General features: G+C 46.0%; 1 protein-coding gene across 2 annotated transcripts in view; it reads left to right on the plus strand.

Annotated features, from left to right (window-relative positions):
- ELAVL1 (ELAV like RNA binding protein 1) overlaps window positions 1-20,246 on the plus strand; it is a 65,748-nt gene that overhangs the window by 15,932 nt on the left and 29,570 nt on the right. For both annotated transcript variants that reach the window (XM_090027661.1, XM_090027660.1), the window contains exon 2: window positions 12,930-13,113. In XM_090027661.1, the coding sequence (XP_089883787.1) occupies window positions 12,942-13,113 (172 nt within the window). In that variant the 5' untranslated portion in view covers window positions 12,930-12,941. The remainder of the gene's footprint in view (window positions 1-12,929; window positions 13,114-20,246) is intronic.

Genomic DNA, 20,246 nt, shown 5'->3' on the forward strand with positions numbered 1-20,246 from the left:
ATATTGTTATGTTCATGGCAAAGCTAATAAAATGTTCTTTTGAATATCTCTGTTCTTGACTTTACATAGGTGTTTTTTCCTTGCTAGTAGTGTCTTCAGTTAGTAAGGACTGAATATGCTACTGACCAGATGTTTCAATGAAAAGGTAAATTTTGCACATTCATCTGAGACGCTTCCGTTTTCTTGGCCATTCTAAAATTAAAAGGCTATGCCAAGGATTGTACTGTTGAAGACCAAGCTGCTTCCATAGTCTATTTCAGATGTTTTCATCGTAGGCATTTGCAAAACGGCTAAAAGATGCTCTCTTAAATATTAGTTTTATTCGGCCTCCAAGAGGATTCTGCTGCCTCACTTTTGGTATTTTGAGACTTCAAGGCAAGACAGGCCATAATCTTCCCATCTTAAAAGTTTTTGTAGCAGGAAGTTCTTTTTTTTTTTTTTTTCATTTAGACATTTTGGGTTCTGTTTAGGGATCCTTTTACTGACTCTGCTGTGACTAATTGAGTTTTAGAGGGTAATCCTCTGTTTTTCCCAAGCAGCTGTTTTGGGGGAGTTAAGTTGATGTTTAGTTGAGAATAATCTCAAGCAACTTATTAAAGTAGTGCCTCATTAGGCCGAAATTCTGTTCGAGACCATTTTGCTTGGGTGCTGTCCTAAGGGGTATATAATTTAAGTTAAGATCATTGGTAACAAGTAGATTTAACCCATTAACCACAGTGGAACGTCACACTTGCATATAAATTTGCTTGTCCGTATGGACTAATATATACAAACTGTGAAGCACTACAGGCAACCCCTGCTTAACGCTGTTTTACTTAGTGCTATTTTGCTATAATGCTTATTTTAAATTGATACTTGATTTCACTTGGCGCTCAGTGAGTTTCATTAATAATGCTCATGGTCACCCTCTTGGGTCATCGAAAACCATTGCAGTTGCCATCTTGGATGGTTGAATACTTTTTCACTTAATGCTAATTTTGCTTAATGCTCAGTTTTTCAGGAACTAATTAAAAACGCTAAGTGGGGGTTGCCCGTACTTGTTTCTAGGTGCACACATTTTAATAATAGGATCCCTACCACGGCACCTTCCTGTCAAATTATTTTAAAACTTAAATTCTGATGAGCAGACTTTTGCAAAACACTTTCTAAATTTCAAATTTAACAACATAAAATCTTCACCTTTCAGAAGGAATTGCGAGTTAAAATTTTCCGAAATGCGTGATCAGGGAATCAAAACCCTTACAGAAAGAAGTTTGAGTTTCAAGGTTTGATTCTGATCTTACTGGGATAACGCTATCTGAGTCATTTCTAGAGGTGCCCCAATACATGGGTCCCATATCGAATCAGCACTGATGTAAGGAAAATTGATTGTATTGGCAGTTCACTTTTTTTTTTGGCTGATGTGGCCAATAATGCCACCGAGTAAACGTCCTGTGCATGTGTGGAGAGCAGTGGGGCCAGCTGGTAAGTCTGTTGTAGGGGAAGGGGTGGAGGAGGGCAGATCGAGGCTCCAGCAATGAGGGAACGAGTAGGGCAGGGGCTGCACAGCCAGGGTGGAGCGGGGAATGAAGCCAAAAGCGGCTTGTCATGGGAGGAGGGGCAGCCCTGCCTGGCTGGGCAGCTCCTGCCCCACTCCCTCCCTCACTGCAGGGGCTTCTGTCTGCCCTTCCCACACCCTTAACATCTTCATCAGTGACTTGGATGAGGGGGTAGAAAGCACCCTGTTCAAGTTTGCTGATGACACTAAGATGTGGGGGGATGTGGGTGCACTAGAAGGGTGCAATAGGCTACAAGCTGACCTTGACAGGTTGCAACGGTGGGCAGATGAGAATAGGATGGGGTTGAACACTGATAAGTGCAAGGTGTTGCACATGGGGAGGAAGAACCGGCACCACACTTACAGGTTGGGGAACTCCCCTCTTGCCAGCACGGAGACGGAAAAGGATCTTGGAGTCGTCATTGACTCCACGATGAACATGGGCCGGCAGTGTGGGGAGGCAGTCAAGAAGGCCAGCCGTACCCTGTCATGCATCCACAGATGCATCTCGAGCAGGTCCAGGGAGGTGATCCTCCCCCTCTATGCGGCACTGGTCAGACCGCAGCTGGAGTACTGCGTCCAGTTCTGGGCGCCACACTTCAAGAGGGACGTGGACGATATGGAAAGAGTCCAGAGGAGGGCCACTCGTATGATCAGGGGTCAGCAGGGCAGGCCTTACGAGGAGAGGCTACGGGACCTGAACCTGTTTAGCCTCCACAAGAGAAGGTTAAGGGGGGACCTTGTGGCCTGCTACAAACTGGTCAGGGGGGGATCAGCAGGTATTGGGGGAGTCCCTGTTCCCCCGTGTGCTGCCAGGAGTGACCAGGAATAACGGTCACAAGCTGGCGGAGGGTAGGTTTAGATTAGATATTAGGAGGCGCTACTTCACAGTCAGGGCGGCTAGGGCCTGGAACGGGCTTCCAGGGGAAGTGGTGCAGGCTCCTAGCCTGGGGATTTTTAAAAGGAAGTTAGATGAGCACCTTGCCGGGGTCATCTGACCCCGGTGCTCTTTCCTGCCAAGGCAGGGGGTCGGACTAGATGATCTACCTAGGTCCCTTCCGACTCTAGCTACTATGAAACCCCTTCCCTTCCCCTTCGGCCAGAACAGACTTACCAGCTGGACACTGCTCTTCAAACTACTGGGCTGCATATCGGAAATTGGATCAGTACTGGCTGATATGCCTCCTTAAAAATTGGCTATTGGCATCAGCCCAAAAAAATCTCTTGGTGCACCCCTAGGTTTTTTCTTCTTCTTCTTTAAAGCATCTTAACAAAAAAAATATGATTGAAAAAAATCTAATTTAAATTAAAAAGAAAACAAACATTTTTAAAAAAAAATCCTTGGCTTTTATCCACCCTGGTATGTGGACAAGGTCTTTGAGGCAGGCTCAATGCCAAAAGGTTTGTAATTAAACACAACCGTCTTTTTTGCATTTGACGAGTCCTACCTGTCACCATGTTTATACTAGGAAACTTGATCCATTAGGATAATACTAACACTGGGTACTGACAGATATGGGAAAAAAGGCCATAAAACAAAATGGTGCTTTTGCGGAAGAGGAAGCATGGTAGCTTGCATAGATCAAGCACTTCAGCAGGGCTTTTTGGCACTTCTGTCTAAAGATGATTCAATCAGTTATTAGATAAAAGCTCCAGAAAGCCCTGCTAAAGCACTCTATGTATACAGACGTTGGGTGAGTCAGGTCAGATCAGCATGATGCCTCTTCTGGGTGTGCACTGCACTTGGTACAGGGGTGTTCCGAGCTGGAACTAAAGCGCTGTTTTGTTTCGGGTTTTTTGTGTTGTTTTTTCACGTCTATAAACAACCATTGATTGATTTTTAATATATTGCTATATGTCTTTTTAGACATAGTTATACTGGCAAAGAAGGTCTATTATGTTCATGTAAATGTGGTACCAATAAGATGAGGCTCCCAATCAATATGAGGGGAAAAAATCCCTTGTCATGCATTCACATACAAGGAGATTTCACGAAATACGTTGTTTGTCATTAAAGTGGTGCGAAAAGCAGTAGGTGCTCAGTAGTGAAAACCAACTATGAAGTTGATGTAAATGCAGCCAGCACTGAGCATGACTATAAAACACATGGACCATATGGAACAAGCATACTGATGGGAACCTGCTGCAAGAATAGATTATTGTAATCCGTCTGAATAAGATATATGGTAGTCCCCATTGCACTCAGTCCCCCTCGGCACTAGTCCTCTTCCCTCCCCCCCCTCCCCCAAGTTGTGGTGGGCTGCTACACCAGGGGCAGGCAGTTAGTTATTTCAGGCAGAGGGCCACTTACTGAGTTTTGGTAACCTATTGAGGGCCACGTGACAGGCAGCCAGGGGCAGGTAAATACTAATTCTAAATTTTTTTAGAGGCCCCACAGGCCAGATAGAATGGCCTGGCAGGCTGCTTATGGCTCGCAAGCTGCATTTTGCCCACGCCTGCACTACACTGAACATACTTAGACTCACTCACGACTCCTGTAGCTGAGCAGCAACTTTCTTTTCCATTTCCAATCAGTCCTGTTTCTAAACTTGCCTTAAATGCCTGGCAGACATTACCAAACAGGGCCCCAAACAGTTCACCTGAAATTTTGGTCAGCCTTAAACAGCTTGAGCAGCTTTCTACTTCTGAACCATAAACTTGGCAAGAGCAGAGCCCTCCCATCAACAGCATTTTCCAATGTGGGGCCGAATCAACCAGATCTCTCTGAGTTAAAAGAAATTGAACAGTTTGGCTATGCAGAGTTGAACTTGGTTGACACTTTCTCAGGGTGGATAAAAATCAATATTTTTTTAATAAAATCAGATTTTTAATTTAAATCATATTTTTTGATTTAATCACAAAATCTTAAAAATAAAAACATTTTTTTAAAAATAACCTATACAAAGATAGTTTTAATTTAAGATGCGTTAAAGCTCAAGGGTATTGTCCTGGAACAGGGATTATAACTTCTAATTGCATACTGTTTGTGACAAAATTCCTGGATAAAGTGTATGAGAGAGAAATTGAACAGTGTGCAAAAAGTCTAGAGGGAAAAATTGTTAACCTGAGTCTTGATGGGCAGAGCAGTGTCCACAATGATCCAGTAATATATGCCTCTGTGACAACAGAAGGGGCTGTCTACCTTGCAGAAAGAACTGATACATCAGGATATGTACACACAGCAGAATACTTACAAGAAGGAGCAGTAAATGCTATAACAAACTGAAAAAAAAATCAAATGTCTAGTACACAGCTTTGTCACAGGCAATGATGCAAATGTATCAAAGAAGAGAAGAAATATAGAAGAAAGTAAAGAAAGCCCTGAGCTAATAAGTAGAGGTGCGCCAATACATCGATCCATATTATATCAGCGCCTATAAAAGGAAAATTGATATTATTGGCAATTAGCTTTTTTGGCTGATGTGGCCGATACTATCACTGCTCTGAAGAAAGCCGGAGGAACCAAACTAACTCTCTTACAAGGTGGGTAACGAAACTCAGTAGTGGACTGTTTTGAGCAATATTTTGCGAACTCGCCTATTCTAATGACAATTTGTGAGCAATGTATGCTGATTATTTTGAAGCCTATTTCCGTAGCCTTGAATGAAGTGCAGGCTGTTTTATTGTTGATGCTGTTGAAATTTAGAAGGAACTGAGACAGACCTTGACAAGAGAAATTCCCAATGACAGAATTAAATTACATGCATTAAAAAAAAAAATGGATCAAGCACTATCTCCAGCTCATTTTCTTGCCGATATTCTCAGTACCACGGTCAATCCTTAACTGCTGAAGAAGAGGAGTTGGCTATGACATAGGCATCCAGCAGTCATCCCTCCATAATACCAGATATAATAAATTCCAGGGCCAAGGGTGAACCATTCAAGAAATATATGTTTGCTGATGAGGTTTTAAAGAAAGTCACACCAGTGAACTGGTGGAAGTCGCTTAAGCACCTGGATCTGTCAGAGACTATTGAAGTGATAATCCAGTTTTTAACAGCTGTAGCTTCTGCTGGTATAGAAAGAATATTTTGTTCCTTTGAACTAACTCATTCTAAATTGAGAAATTGCTTTGGAACTGAAAAAGCAGGAAAGCTTGTCTTTTCTAGTCTATGAATAAATAGGAGAGGAAGGTGAAGACTGAGTTTGCTGCATAACCCAGTATTTTTAGTTTCTCATGTTGACCTGGCTTAAATAATCTATTTCATTTTTGTTAAAAACACGTATCACATTTTTAACTAAAATAGTTAAACATTCAGAAAGACATGTGTTTGCTTTGTTAAAATAATTATACATTTGTTGTTGAAAAATATCCAAAATACATAAATTGTTTTATTTGACTAAAACAACACGCTTAAATATCATAATTCAGGTTTCTGATATAGCTGCAAAATGTATCTGAAAAAATATCAAAATAAATCACTGCTTTAAAATGTTTGCCTTCTGAAAATGAAACCTATATATATCTGAGTTGTGAATAATATGCATTAAGGGTGTATCAACTCCCTATACCTGAAGAAGGGTGCTTGTGCCCGAAAGCTTGCAAAGAACTTTTTTCTTACTACTCAGTTGGTCTCATAAAAGATACCAAATCTACCCAAAGAAGCCTGCCTGCCTATTGAACAAGAATGTACTTCTTTGTAGAAAACAATGATTAAATCAAGGTTTCCTGCCCAGTAATTTAAACTGTGATTTAAATCGACTTAATTTAAATCAAAGCCACCCTGCACTTTGTCTTAATTTACTCAACATTCCAGCTTCACTATATGTAAAAATTGGTTGTTTTTCATCAAAATATGAATAAAGAAGCCAAAAATGGACTGAATACTAAACAAATGCAATTATCTCTGAAAGAAACAGCAGTTAGTTAAGTTACTGAAAGTTAGGAAACCTAATAAATCCATGTTCCTATGCCAGAGTTAAGATAAGAACCTAGAAATCCTGATTTCCAGCATTCTGCTTCTGTTTGCTAAATAGCTAAGCAGTTTTATGGAAAAGGCTCATCCTCTTTATTTGGCACACAAAAGATAATAATCTACTGCAGGGGTGATCAACATCCATCCTGTGGGCCAGATCCAGTCCACAGCATCATGTCACCTGCCCTGCAGGGCTCTCCATGGGTCTGGAAGTTTGAGGCCCAGGAAGTGGTGGCACTGCTTGCCTAGTGCCAAATCCACAGAACCATGGGGGGTACCTGACTCCAGCACACAGGGCTGGGCAAGTGCGGTGCTGGGCGCACAGGGCTTAATCCCAAGGAGGGGCTGGGAGGAGGCAGTGCTGGGCCCCTAGACCCCAATTATGGGGTAGAAGGGAGCAGAACCAGGGCCAGCTCTCTCCCACAACTGGACCCTGCATCACTTGTTTGGTCTGTGGGGCCAAAAAGTTGAGTACCACTGGTTGTCTACTGTTCTCTAGTACAGGTGGTAACAGTTTGTAGAATGGATCTGGCAGTCCCAGGCACCTGCCCATGCAGAGGATTTAAAATGGCATGTAATTTCTTTTATGTTGCACAGAGTTGTTCTGTACAAACTTCCTAGTTCATGGGTGTCAAAGTCATGAGACCAAACAGGCTGAATGGTGTGGGACTGATGTGTGGGCTCTAGGGCAGCAGACTGGCCGTGTATGCTAAATCTGTTGTGCGTGCTGCATGTAGCATGCGCTTGCCTTAGCCCCATGTGCAGTGCACAGGGACAATTCAGCACGTACCACATGCAATACATAGGTCCATTTGGAGAACCAAGAGCGAGCACCGTGGACTGAATCTTTGAAACTCCTGCCCTTGTTAAAAATGAATGTGGTAAAATTGAGCGCTCAAAACTTAAAATAATAGAATAAGGCTTGCCTATTTTAACCATAAGTGGGTTCTTTGGGTGCATTCATAAGTCTTTAATTGCATGCCTGCTTAATGTTTTCCTCTCAGCAGAACATAGGTGTGTAGAAGATGAGGAAGGATGACTTTATCTGAGTTGAATGCTTTTACCCAGTAGTAACTAAGTTCTAGCCACACACTTAATTATGGGCATCGAATCAGAATGTTTAAAGTTGGCCAGTAATGACAGTTTTTGTGTTTTGAGTTCCTAAGTTTAAAATGCTTTCATTATTTGTGTCCTTTTTATCAAAGCTAGGTACTCTTAGCAGAAGGCTTATAGAATCAAGTTATGCATACAGTTGATCTTTTTAATGGTACATTGTTACTGTTCCTGTTGTCCTCTTACTTTCCCTCCAATTGTTTGTTACTTTTGCTTGTGGTAACCTGGATGTTAGCGCCTAAAGGCAGGGAGTCTGTTTTTCTGCTCTTAATAAGAGATGTATATTGCACAGCACCCATAGTTTGATGTCTCATACTGTATAATAATTTCAGCATAAAAATAGATGTGTGTAATAGGCCTGTTCGAAGTGGCTAGCATTTGCTTTGGATTTGGCTAATAGTGATTCGATTCAGTGATTCCAATCACTGTCCCAAATAGATTTAGCCCAATCTGATTTGGAGATGCAGCCGCTGTCGAACCCGCTGAATCTCCGAATCCGACGGGCCCCATCCCCTGCCCCAGCTACCTGCTCTTTTATTGTGGGGGGGAAGCTCCAGACTCACCAACTGCCGCCAAGCGAGGGGGCGATCTCTGCGCTGCATGGGTAGCTCTGCCATGAGACCTCAGAAGCCCCAGCAGCCATTGCAGCAGCCAGTGAGTGGGGGCTTTTTTAAGAGCCAGGAGCTGCAGCCGGGTGGGGCAGCCATGGTGGGGCTGGGAGAGCAGGCAGGATCAGGAGGTGCTTAGGGGGACTGGGGGAGCAGGCAGGGGCTGGGACCTGGTGGGGGTCCCCCCATGGTCCGCTTCCCCCTCCTCCAGCTTCACCCCCTGCCCCCTACTTACCATCATGGAGCCCAGGTCCAGCTCCCTGCAGCAGCGAGCAGGGACTGCCAGAATTTCCAAAGCTCTCCAAATCTTTTCCAAATCGATTCGGACATTTTATTGGTCTTCTGATTCGGAGATTCGGCCACCGAATCTCCTCCAAATTGAAGTAGTACCTGAAGCTTCACACAGCCCTAGTGTATAGCAATACTTGTGCTGTAGAATTCAGTGTGCAATAAACTTTTATGCTCCTGATACTCCACTTTTTTAATTTCTTGCATGTAGCATTCTTTCTTCAGTCCAAACTGTCAGGTTGTATACAGCCTCTCCCATCAGGCCTGACAGTTTTGTTTTTGTTTGTTTGCTTGGTTATTTCTTCTCCCATTTGTTTGTTTTTTCTGCTTTCTAGCTTTTCCTGGTGAAAAGCTATGGACACTCGGGTATAGTTATCAATAATGTAAGCTGAATTTTCCAACTGACTGAAATTTGTTTGTGTCCTTGCAACTCCCTAAATCAATCTAGGTAGAGGTGCACCGATTATATATCGGTCACGTATTGGATCAGCACTGATAACAGGAAAATTAACATCTGTAATCTGCTTTCTTGGCTAATGCTGTCACTGATAAATGCAGCATGCATGCAGTCAGGAATGCAGCCTGGCAGCTTGGAGAGCAGCGTCCAGCTGGTATGGGGGGGTGGGGAGAAGGGACAGATGGAGGCTCCCCACAGTGAGGGAGGGAGTGGGGCAGGGGCAGTCACTGCCCAGGCAGGGTGGTGAATGTGACCCTGGGGCTGGGAGTGGGACGGAGCTGAAAGTGGCTTGTCCAGGACACAGGGGGTGGGGCAGTGAAGGAAGTGGTGGCTCTCTGCCTCTGTGCACCCCCCCAAAGGAAGGCACGGGGAGCATGTGCCCCTCTGTATTTGTGTGTAGAACGAGGGTGGGCTTCTTGCTGTGGGCTTGGGGCCGGGGGCTGCATCAACCTATTCCCGGTGTAGGGAGGGGGGGGCTGGGCTGGGGCTGCACTTGGGATAGGGCGGGCTCAGCTGCATAGGATGGGTGGTGGCAGTACTGCGAGGGGTGGCTATAGGGAATTTTGGAGTGGCTGTAGCTTCCCCCCAACCACCACCCTTGCTCAGGGCACTCCACTGTGCTACCTTTCCCTTGGGAGCCCTGCACAGGGAACTCAAGGGGAGTGCCGTGAGCAGGAACGAGATTTGTGGGGAGGGCTATGGCCACGTTGCTTAGTGCTGCTGCCACCCAGCCAAGCCCCCGCAACCAGAAGAACCTGGTGCAGCGCTGGCCCTGAGCCCACAGTGGGCAGCCCACCCTTGACCTGTGCCCAAATCCAGGGGGCACATATCCCCCACATACCTCCCCTGTGGGTGTGCACAGCAGTGGGGAGCTGTCCATGACTCCATCCTGCTCCCAGGGTTGTATTGACTGCCCTGGCTGGACAGTACCTGCCCCTGTTGTAGTCCCTTTCTCATCGTAGTGGGCCTTGATCTCCCCCACTCCACCATGCTCCTTCCCCAACCACAGACTTGCCACTAAGACACTGCTCTCCAAGCTGCCTGGCTGCATTCTGGTAAATCTGCTCTTGAATCGGTATTGGCTGATATGGTTGGTTAATCAGTATCGACCAAGAAAATCTTTATCAGTGCACCCCTACAGATATTGTTACTGGGTCCAGGACCGTCCCTAGGGGGCAGAGTCAGGGCAACTGCCCGGGGCCCTGCACTTTGGGGGGGCCCCGTGGTGCCAGGTGGAGTGTCTGTGATGACTCCATGCTGCCGCTGGCTTCATGTCTCGCTGGTCACCCCTCCCTCTTCTGCTGAATCTGCCACTGGCTTCCTTGCGTCTGGGGGCAAGGCTGATTTGCTCGGGTCATCTCTGACTGGGTCTGTTACTATCATTTCTGAATTTTTTTGCAGGTTCAGTAGAGCGAACGTAACACGTTGTCCTAGTGTCAGTAGTGATCTCCATGTTTTTGTGGGGGTATGGCTGGAAAGCTAGGTCAGAGCATACTTTATATTTAGCTTGATGTTTATATTAGTACTAATCACTTTCAGAAGTGAGTTCTTTGGTTTGACACATTAAAGCATTAACCTTAAAACATTTTGGAGCAGCAGAGACTTGAATCTGGATTAAGGTTAGTGAAAAGTAGGCTTGTCTAATAGAGATGCACTGATACATTGGTCCTATGTCAGATCAGCACCGATATAAAGACAGTTGACCATTGGAAACTGACCTGATGTGGCTGATAAATGGCCTGTGCATGCGTACAGCCGCAGCGCAGCACATAGGTAGCCAGGAGTGCAGCCTGGCAGCATGGGGAGCTGCATCCAGCTGGTAAGTCTGTTGTGGTGGAAGGGGAGAAGGGAGGAAAAGGGCATGGGGTGAGGGAGGGAGTGAGGCTGGGGCAGGTGCTGCCCTGCTGAGGCAGGACGTGGGATAGCCGCAGCTTGTGTGTGGGGGCTTGGGGTGATGGGGATGGCTCCTGCTGCTGCATGTGCTCCGGGAGTATGTAGAGGCATGTGCCCCCTGGATCTGCGCAGTGCAGGCTGGAGCCAGGACTGCCAGGCTGTTCCTGGTGTGGGGTGGGCCAGGCTGAGCTCAGGGTGGGGTGGGTGGTGGCACTGCCAGGGGCGGGAGGGTCAGGGGAGCTATGGCCCGTACCCTCCTTCCCAGTGCTGCTGCCGCCCTGCCCTGAGTGCAGCCCAGACTAGCCCCTCCTGGGAACAGTACAGCACTGCCCCAGCCCACCCTGCCCCACGCAGATCTGGCGTCACAGGCTCCCCCCCATGCTCTCCTAGGGTGCATGCAGCAGCAGGAGCTGCCCCCATTGCCCTGTGGCCCTGGACAAGGTGCAGCTCCAACCCCACTCCCTCCTTCACCTCAAGGGCCTCGATCTGCCCCCACACGCCTTCCCTTCCTCCTCCACTTCCACCCCAACAGACTTGCCAGCCCAGACACTGCTCTTCAAGCTGCTGGGCTGTGTATAAGAAATCAGATCAGTATCAGTCAGTATGCCTCCTTAAAAATTGGCAAGTGGCATCAGCCCCAAAAATCTCTCTTGGTGTACCCCTGTTGTCTAACTCTGTTATTAACGATCCGGAGACTATTGCTGTGGCTATAGACACCCAAATGTGTAGTGTACATAGAAGTGGGCATGCTGGTAAATTACAGGGAAAAATCTTACCGGATAAAATAATTTAATACTTCTAGTACTAGCCTTGGGGGTGTTCATTTCTTAAGGAATTAAGGCATTGGAGTTAGTGTGAAGTTTTAGGTGTAGGGTTGATTTTGCTGTTCTTATCAGTGGAGAATGAGTTGAAAAACTAGTCTGCTAGTATGACTGGTGCTATAAGAGAATGAATGGGGACTAAAACACAATGACTAAAAGTTTCTCTGAAGGTAATAGATTTTATTTCATTACTGAAGGTAGGAATGACTTAGTAAATTGAGAGTGGGAATTAACTTTAATGCATTTAATTTATTTATTTCTTTAACTTCAGTTAATACTAAATATGGTAATACACATACACCTTAAAGAAACTGTTTGGCTAAATATGGTAGATTCCTGGTAGTGCAGCAGTTTTCAGTGGTATCAACTGAAGTAAATTCATGTCTCATTCCCACTTGCTTTGTTTTTAAAAGTCCTTATGACCCATCCTTATGTGTGCATCTTGGGTTCAAGTAAGTGGTGCAGCAGGAGCTTTTGCAGCTGTTGACATGGGGAAGCAGTACTAGGCAGAGAAGAGGACAGAAGTTCAGTTCCAGTTCTTCCTTTTGGCTTGTGGTGTTCCTGTGCATTTCACAGGGTTGTTGGAAATTATTAAAGTATTATAGCCTTCAAATAAAGCATTGAACAAGGCCGCTTCTAGCTAATACTGTGATTCTTACCCTGAGAATGCTGTTTCCAAAGCAATGCTCTAATAGATCAAGCCTTGACCATCTTGTTGCGCTGCCTTTACAAACGAATGTGGCAGATGTCTGTGCTTGGCTTGACCCTTTAACCATACACAAGTTTTCCTGTTGACTAGAAATAGAAACCTCGGAATGCTGGGAAGCCAAACTCCTAATTGTTGTGTAGGAGAGCTGGCAGAGGTTGGAATATAAGCCATAAAATTCATATATAATGTGGCTGTCATAGGCCCATGGTTATGTGCATTGAATTGCAATTGCAGGAGCAGCTACATTTCTGGCATTTTCTAAATCCAAGTGCTTAACTTTGCATCTTAATTCTCTTTTATCTGCTGTGTATGTAATTTTAAATATACTTTCAATCTATCTTAGTTCTTTCCTTTAATTGTTCAGGGTTTGTTTGTTTTTAAATGGCAATTTTATCTGCTTGAGAGAATTAAATGTCATGGAATTTTTAAACACTGGTGTTTTTTTGTTCCTTAAAGAAGAAAGGGAATGCATAGATACAAACTGAATTGTTTCATAAAAATAAAACTTATCAGCATTGTGGGTGGATAAAGTTCACTTGATTACAAAACAACAATGTAGAACTTACTTGAGATTTTTTCTTTTTCAGATATTTCATAAAATGTCTAATGGTTATGAAGATCACATGGCTGAAGATTGCAGGGATGATATTGGTAGAACAAACTTAATTGTGAACTACCTCCCTCAGAACATGACGCAGGATGAGTTACGGAGTCTATTTAGCAGTATTGGCGAAGTTGAATCTGCAAAACTTATTCGGGACAAAGTTGCAGGTATAATCCAGTTTATAAGAATTTCTTGCTTTTTTTTTTTTGGTAGGCACTTAACTAAATGCAGTATTTGAGTACAATTTGCGCTGGGGTGGGGGAATGTCTGCAAGTGTCAGGGATGAACCCTAGACTTAATATACAAGAATAAGAAATAAAATGATAGAAAGTCAGTATCTTCCAAAAAGTAAGTGAAGCTCGTTTTTGGGGGTTAGGTGCTTCTGCTTGTTAACTTAAACATGTTTACTCTGAATTCAATCTAATAGATTCTTCTGAAACATGTTTACTCTGAATTCAATCTAATAGATTCTTCTGTACCGATAACTTGTCTGTATTGTACATAGTGGATACAGGGATCCTGGTTTTCTCTCTCTAAAAATCCCAAATTCTCTGCTTTTAAAAAAACAAAACAAAAAACCAAAGCAAATTCTCCAATTAAAATGCCCAAAATCTATGGGTTTTTTTCCTACAATTAAAATGAAATGCCAATAGACGTGCGCATGTACATGTGTATTAGTTGAACACAATTTTCTATTGATATATTTAAAAAATGAAAAACCAGTTTTGGAAGCCTACCAGCACCTCAGTCCATTATAATAATAAATTCTAAACACCTACCTGTTTTGGTATTTAATTTTTTTTTAATTAAATCAGAGTTCCCCCTGCCCCCTTCGCTCACCAGGATGTGGGTCCAGGTGCAGCTGTTCTTCTTCCCCCTTGCTGCTTTGTGGTGCTGAACAGCCATGTTAGGCTAGTGCCCTGCCCATGCTGTTGCTCCTCACTCCCAGAGCCCCCCAGTCCTGCCAGTGTCTCACTCCCATCCTGTGGCTCCCCATTCTCCCCAGCTTTGCTGAAGAGGGCCCCCAGCTGCCAGGGCTACAGGACCTGGTGGCTGCATCCTGCCCACTCCCTGCTCCACAGTTGCCACTTACTACTGGCCAGTGGCTTCTGAGCCCCTGCTGCTGTGCATGGGAGGTGGTGGCTTCTGCAGCCAGAGTGGGGACGGAGCCTAGGCTTGCCCCTACAGGCAGCATGGCCAGTGTGGAGTCCAGCAGAGCCCATGAGGGGTTGGGGTAGATGCAGGCTCTGTGCCCTGCCACCCTCACCCCGGGGGCCTCTATGCGCCAATGAGCAAGACCTGCTATGGGAGGGCAGAGCAAAGGTGGGGTGGAGAGACTCGGTGACGCTGCTGCTGGGAGCCCTGTGCCAGCTGTGCTGTCATGGCAGAGGCACAGCCCCATGCCCCACGGTGGGTGAACAAATCTGGAGGGGTACATGCCCCCCCCATGCCTCCCTGACACCAGCCTTACCCCACTCCCTCCCTCACCATGGCTGCTGCCACTACCTCAGTCTGCCCCCGCCTTCCCGACTTGCCTACAGGCAGCTGAGGGAGTTATGGTAGCCTGCAAGGGGGGATACCCATGGTTTCCCACTGTTTTCTCCTTTCAAGCAGAAAATCCATGCATTTCCACAGCAATCGGAAAACCCAAATCTCTGATAATGAGACTTGGCTTTGCAAAGAATCTGAGGAGTTTTATGTCTCAATGGGAAAACACATGTGCGCTGTACCTGTGGTTTGGTTCTGGGAAAAAGTACATGTACATATTTTAACTGCTTTATTTTACAAGATACTCAGGGCACTAATGCTAGTTCCATTTATTTTAAGGATGTAGGTTCAGGGCAGATGGTTAAATCGGAGGATATCTGACTTATGCAACTTCATATGAAGCTTCTGGCTCTAATAACCTTTTATGATGAATCTGTTAATCTGTGGCAGCTGATAAGGTTTGGTAGAAGTGTTTTCAGCTTCTTAGTGTAGGGATGATGAGATTGTGGATCTTAAAACTTTGACATGCTAATCACCTTCCTGCACTTTAGCAATTCTGCTAATCCTTTTTAAGTATCCCTTGATTTATTGAATTTGTAGCCTACTGTTTTGATACTTGGGCTTGTATATTTCTGTAAGCAAGTAGCTGTGCAGCTCACTGACTTGTATATATGTTTGTCACACTAATAGCATAGCAGAATTTTACTGCTGCACGTATGTTGCCCTGGGTTTCAAGCCAGTCTTAGATTTCTGTTGCTCTGAATCAGGTTTTCCAAAATTCACAAAACCTACATTGTTTGTTTATTTTGGTCTAGTTTAAGTAAAAATCTGAACTAAAGAACTTGGTGGCTATTATCCTTCTGACGAAAGGTTTACAGTCTTTTTGTTAACAGGTGGAGGGGGAAAGTGTTTTTTCTTGTTCAATGAATTCAAAAACAATTGAAGGAATCTTGGTGGTTTTGTAAAAGCCAATTTTAGCTAGAAACTAAGCTGTTAAATTTTGCATAAGACTTTTACTCTAAGAGGATCAATATTATGAGTAGGGGTGCACTAATAAAGATTTTTTTGGCCAATACCAGTGGCTGGTTATTAACCAGCCACGTTGGCCAATACTCATCTGATTGCCGATATGGAGCCTGGCAGCTTGGAGAGCAGCGTCCAGCTGGTAAGTCTCTTTGGGGAAAGGGAGGTGGGGGAGGGAAGGGATGCGGGGGGAACCCAATTGAGGCCAGGAGGGAGTGGGGCTGGGGCAGGGTGTGGGATGGAGCTGTGGGTGGTTTGTCCAGAGGGGGAGAGGGGGTGATTCCCACCGCTGCATGTATCCAGTCTGCAGCAGGCAGCCCATCCTTACCCCATGCACAAATCCAGGGGGCATGTGCCCCCCATGCCTCCCTCCAGGGGTGTGTGCAGCAGTGGGAGCCACTCCCTGGCCATGCTACCTGTGGCTTCATCCCACACCCTGCCCTGGCTTGGCTGGTCAGTGCCTGCCCCTGCCCCACTTGCTCCCTCACCATGGGGGTCTCAGTCTGCCTCCCTTCCCCAGCCCCCCACATACTTACTGGCCGGACACTGTTCTCCAAGCTGCTGGGCTGCATTGCTGACTGTACATGTACAAGGCATTTATCAGTGACATTATTGGTCACGTTGGCCAAAAAAGCTGATTGCTTATAATGTCAGTTTTCCTTTTACCGGTGCAGGTATGATACGGACTGATATATCGGTGCACCTGTAATTATGATTCCCATTTTCTTCCTCTCTCAAGTTTTCCCTTTTAGCTGAAACTTTATGTGGCAGCCTGGAGCCTAAAGGTACAACCTAAAGCTGCCCATGTAAATAATATGCATTAAATTAATTCATAAGTGTTTTCCAAAGAAAGTTAATGCGTCTAGGGCAGGGGTGGGGAAAATGTGGCCCAGGGGCCAGACGCAGCCAGCCAAGCCATTCTATCCAGCCTGTGGGGCCCCTAAAAAATTTAGAAAATTAATATTTATCTGCCCCTGGCTGCCTATCATGGGGCCCTCGATGGCTTGCCAAAACTCAGTAAGCGGCTCTCCACCCAAAATAATTGCTGACATTTATATATCTATATAGATGTGTATTATACTGAGGTATAATTTTGTATATCTAATTTTGTACATCTGCCTTTCTGTCAGATATGCAAAGATACAGCGTTTGTATGTGGATGCACACGCTTTTCCTGTTCTTCTTTTTCTCAGAGTGAAACACAAATTATCTAAGACCAAAGTCTCATGTGAAAGATGTAGGTTAAATAGCCCACAGGAGTAGCAGTGTTTAGACTGTGTTACGAAGAGCAACAGTTGGAGGGATCTTTGGGAGTTTGTTTGGTGGACTTACTTTGGGAGTTTTGATGAGTTGTCACGGGCTGGGTTGGCACCCTTTCCTCCCTGGCCCCTGCAACAGTTCACCAAAATTCCCGAAGTAGTCCTCTGGCCCAAATAATTGCCTACTCCTGGGTTTTAGGAAAACCTAACCTGTGTTTTTCCCCTTTCTCCCTGCATCCCCATGTCTCTGGCACATGGCCAGGCCAGGCCGGTGCTGTGCCATGTGTGCTGCCTCAGGCCACATGGGTGCAGATGGGGAGTGGTTCCTCTGACCTGGCCATGTGCTGGGGGCTTGGGGCAGGGGAGGGGATTTGGGGGAAAGAGGGGAACACAGCATGGTACCAGTCTGGTCAGGCCTGGATAACTTGCAGCTCCCAGCCCTGTGTACCCCCTGCCTTGCACCATACCCATCACCCTGAGTCCATGGCATGCGGCTGGACCAGGCAGAAACCAAGTCCCCTTTCCCACTTGGCCTGCAGTGGCATGCAGGGAACATAGTATGGCATTGGCCTGGCCTGTGATAAGTACTTGGGAAGAGAGTGGGATGTAGTGAGAAAGGCGGCCAGTCCTGTGCTGTGGCTCCCCCCCCCACATACCTCCTCCTAGAGTCTCTGGCACATGGGCAGGCCAGTACTGTGCTGTGTCCACTTCAGGTCATGGTTGCAGGTGGTGCAGTTCCTGCCTGCCCCAGCTATGTGCTGGAGACTCGGGGTTGGGCAGGAGTTGTGCCAGCTGCTCCTGTTGTGCCCATGTGGCTCAGTCCAAAGTGGTGTGCAGGAACACAGTGTGGCATCTCATTAGCAGTCCCTGCACTCCTACCAGGCCTTGACCTGGCAGAGCACAGAACATGTGGCTCCTAGCCCTCTTCCCCTTGCACCCCCACAAGCTAGCAGGAAGAACCTTACCTGAGCTCCAGGTCACCACAGGATGGGCTGTCATCTGTGAATGGCTGCAGGGTCGAAGCAGCATGCAGACAGCCTCACTGGGCAGAAGCCTAGCCAGGACCTTGGCATCCCCTGCCTTGGAGCATACACAAGTCAGGTTGGGGAGGGGAGGGTCTGCTGGCTACAGCACAGGGGTAAGGGAGAAAAGCAAGAGGCAAGCAAGAGGCACTGAAAGCCAGGGCAGTCACAGGCCAGATATAATTCTCCTTCAGAGGAGCAGCTGTGGGCTGGGTAGAATCAGTTGGTGAGCTGGATCTTGCCCATCCCTGTTTCAGAGCATCACTTGGGAACCACAAGAAGAACTTCTCAGCTGAGAGCAGATACAAATTGAAGTGGACTATCCTCACCAGCAGGAAAACGAATAACTCCAGTACCAGCCTCTTTCATAAGAATCTGAGTACCAGTACAGATTTTGGAGCTATCCGTCGCGTTTTGTTTTGAAAGACAGAACTGTATTTGCTCTGAAAGGCTCTCTTTCAATCCTTTTAGTTCAGAAAAGTCAGGTTTTGAAAAACTGGTGACATAGACTTGGGAAAAATGACTACTTGCTGCTAATAAGAATGGGTGTTTATAGACATGCTCTGAGAGGTGGGGTGTTTTAATTACAGTGGCTTCAAAAGCCACTCTAATTAAAGTGCCCAGAGTGTCACGTGTATCCATGTCCCCACGCTAAAAAATGGTGGCACGGAGTGCTTTAACTAAAGCTCGTCAAGTGAGCTTTAGTTAACGTGCCCCACACCACGATTTTTCAGCATGGGGACCTGGATGCACATGACGCTGGAGTCTGCTGGAGTGCAGTAATTACTACACTTTAGCAGACTCAGTGAATCAAATCTGTGCTGTTATGTAATTAAGTGTCAGAGTAGCTTATCTGCACACGTATAGGCATCCTAGATTTTTTTTTTTGCATCCCTTTGTAAAACTTGTCTTGAGGCTTTACTCTTTCCAGTATTTGAACATTGTCTTACCAATACCACGTCCCTCTTAATTACCCCATAAGCAGTATAGTACTTTGTTTTAATCATTCTTCATTAATTCATTCTTTTAATTGGGGGTGCACTGATAAAGATTTTTTTGGCTGATACCAGTAGCTGATTATTAACCAATCCTATCAGCCAATGCCAATCCAATAACTGATATTTAGTAATAATGCAAGGAATTTTAAACTATTGACATAAATGAACCTTTTTCTTTTCTTTCGTGTGTAGCCTCCTGCATCTTGTGTATCAGTGTTCCCATGCTTAAAAATGGCAGCATGGGTGCTTGAACTAAAGCTCACCGAATGAGCTTTAGTTCAAGCACTCTTGCTACCATTTTAAGCCCTGGATGCTGATGCATGAGATGCTGTGACACTTTAATTAGAGCCACCCTCATTAAAGTGCTTCCCTCCCCACACACACACACACTCAGAGCATGTGCAAAAGTGTCTGTGCCAGTTGCAGCAGGTGGGGCTGGCCTAGCATTGCCTGCTACCAGCTGTGCAGAGCCCTTCAGCCCCTGTTCTTCCACATGATGCCCTTGAGCCCTAGCCCAGGGGCAGCTACCTGAGCCTGCCCAGCAGGGCTGAAGGGGAAGGTGTGAGCCTTCCTGGCAGCCCAGGGCTGGGTGGTTTCTGGGCCAGGGCAGGACTACGGGACCATTCCAGGCCTGCAGAAACTGGGCTACTCCTCCCCCACAGCCAGGCCCCAGGTCCTGGGCGGTGGACTCCAGGGTGGGGAAGGGTCCCTTCCCCTCCTGGTGGTGCTGCCCCCATGCCTTGCTGGGGAGGCTGACTGGACCCAGCCCCAGGAAGGATAGGACGCAGTTGGGCTGAGAGGACAAGGGAGAACTCTGCTGTATACAGTGGTGGGGAGCAGCTGCCTTCATCATGGTCTGATCTGCATATCAAAGCCCCAAAAGGCTGATGTTACCAGCCATTTGAAGCCATGGGCTACGTATTTACTAACAAACATCAACCTTCAAAGTAGCCAACTTGAAACTCAAGCCTTTGAAACGTGTTGAGCTATTCAAAAGAATCAGCTGTAGAACTCTCATGCAAGTACCTTTTGTCATAATGGGTTAATTGTAACGACAGGAATAATTCTTCTCATGAGTGGGCATATCAAGTATACAAGCTATGTGGTTGTGCATGATAAATATTTGTCAGTCATTGAAGAGGGGAATATTGGATTCTGTTCCTGACTCCAGAGGGGTGTTTCACGTCACAGTTTTGAGCCAGGGTTAGACAACATAGCCAATGTGTAGATTTCGGTATTCTTTGCAAGGCAACATAGATGAGACTCAAATCTGCTATTTTAGACACTTGGGCAGAGACGACCATAGCAGGGTGTGTGGCCCGGAGGGAGGGTGGCAAGCAATTGGACACGAAGCCAGTCTGTCTCTGCAGGGCCCCCCAAAGAGCAGGGCCTGGGGCGGTCATCCCGATTCGCTGCCTTCACCCCCCACCCCCAGGACAGCCTTGTACCTGGGTTCACCTTGTTGAAAGTACAGGATTTAAGAGGAGCAGTGCTAAATTTCTCCTCACCT

Source organism: Crocodylus siamensis, chromosome 14 (genome assembly GCF_052110815.1).
Source record: "Crocodylus siamensis isolate JL-2025a chromosome 14, ASM5211081v1, whole genome shotgun sequence".
Classification (NCBI taxonomy): domain Eukaryota; kingdom Metazoa; phylum Chordata; order Crocodylia; family Crocodylidae; genus Crocodylus; species Crocodylus siamensis.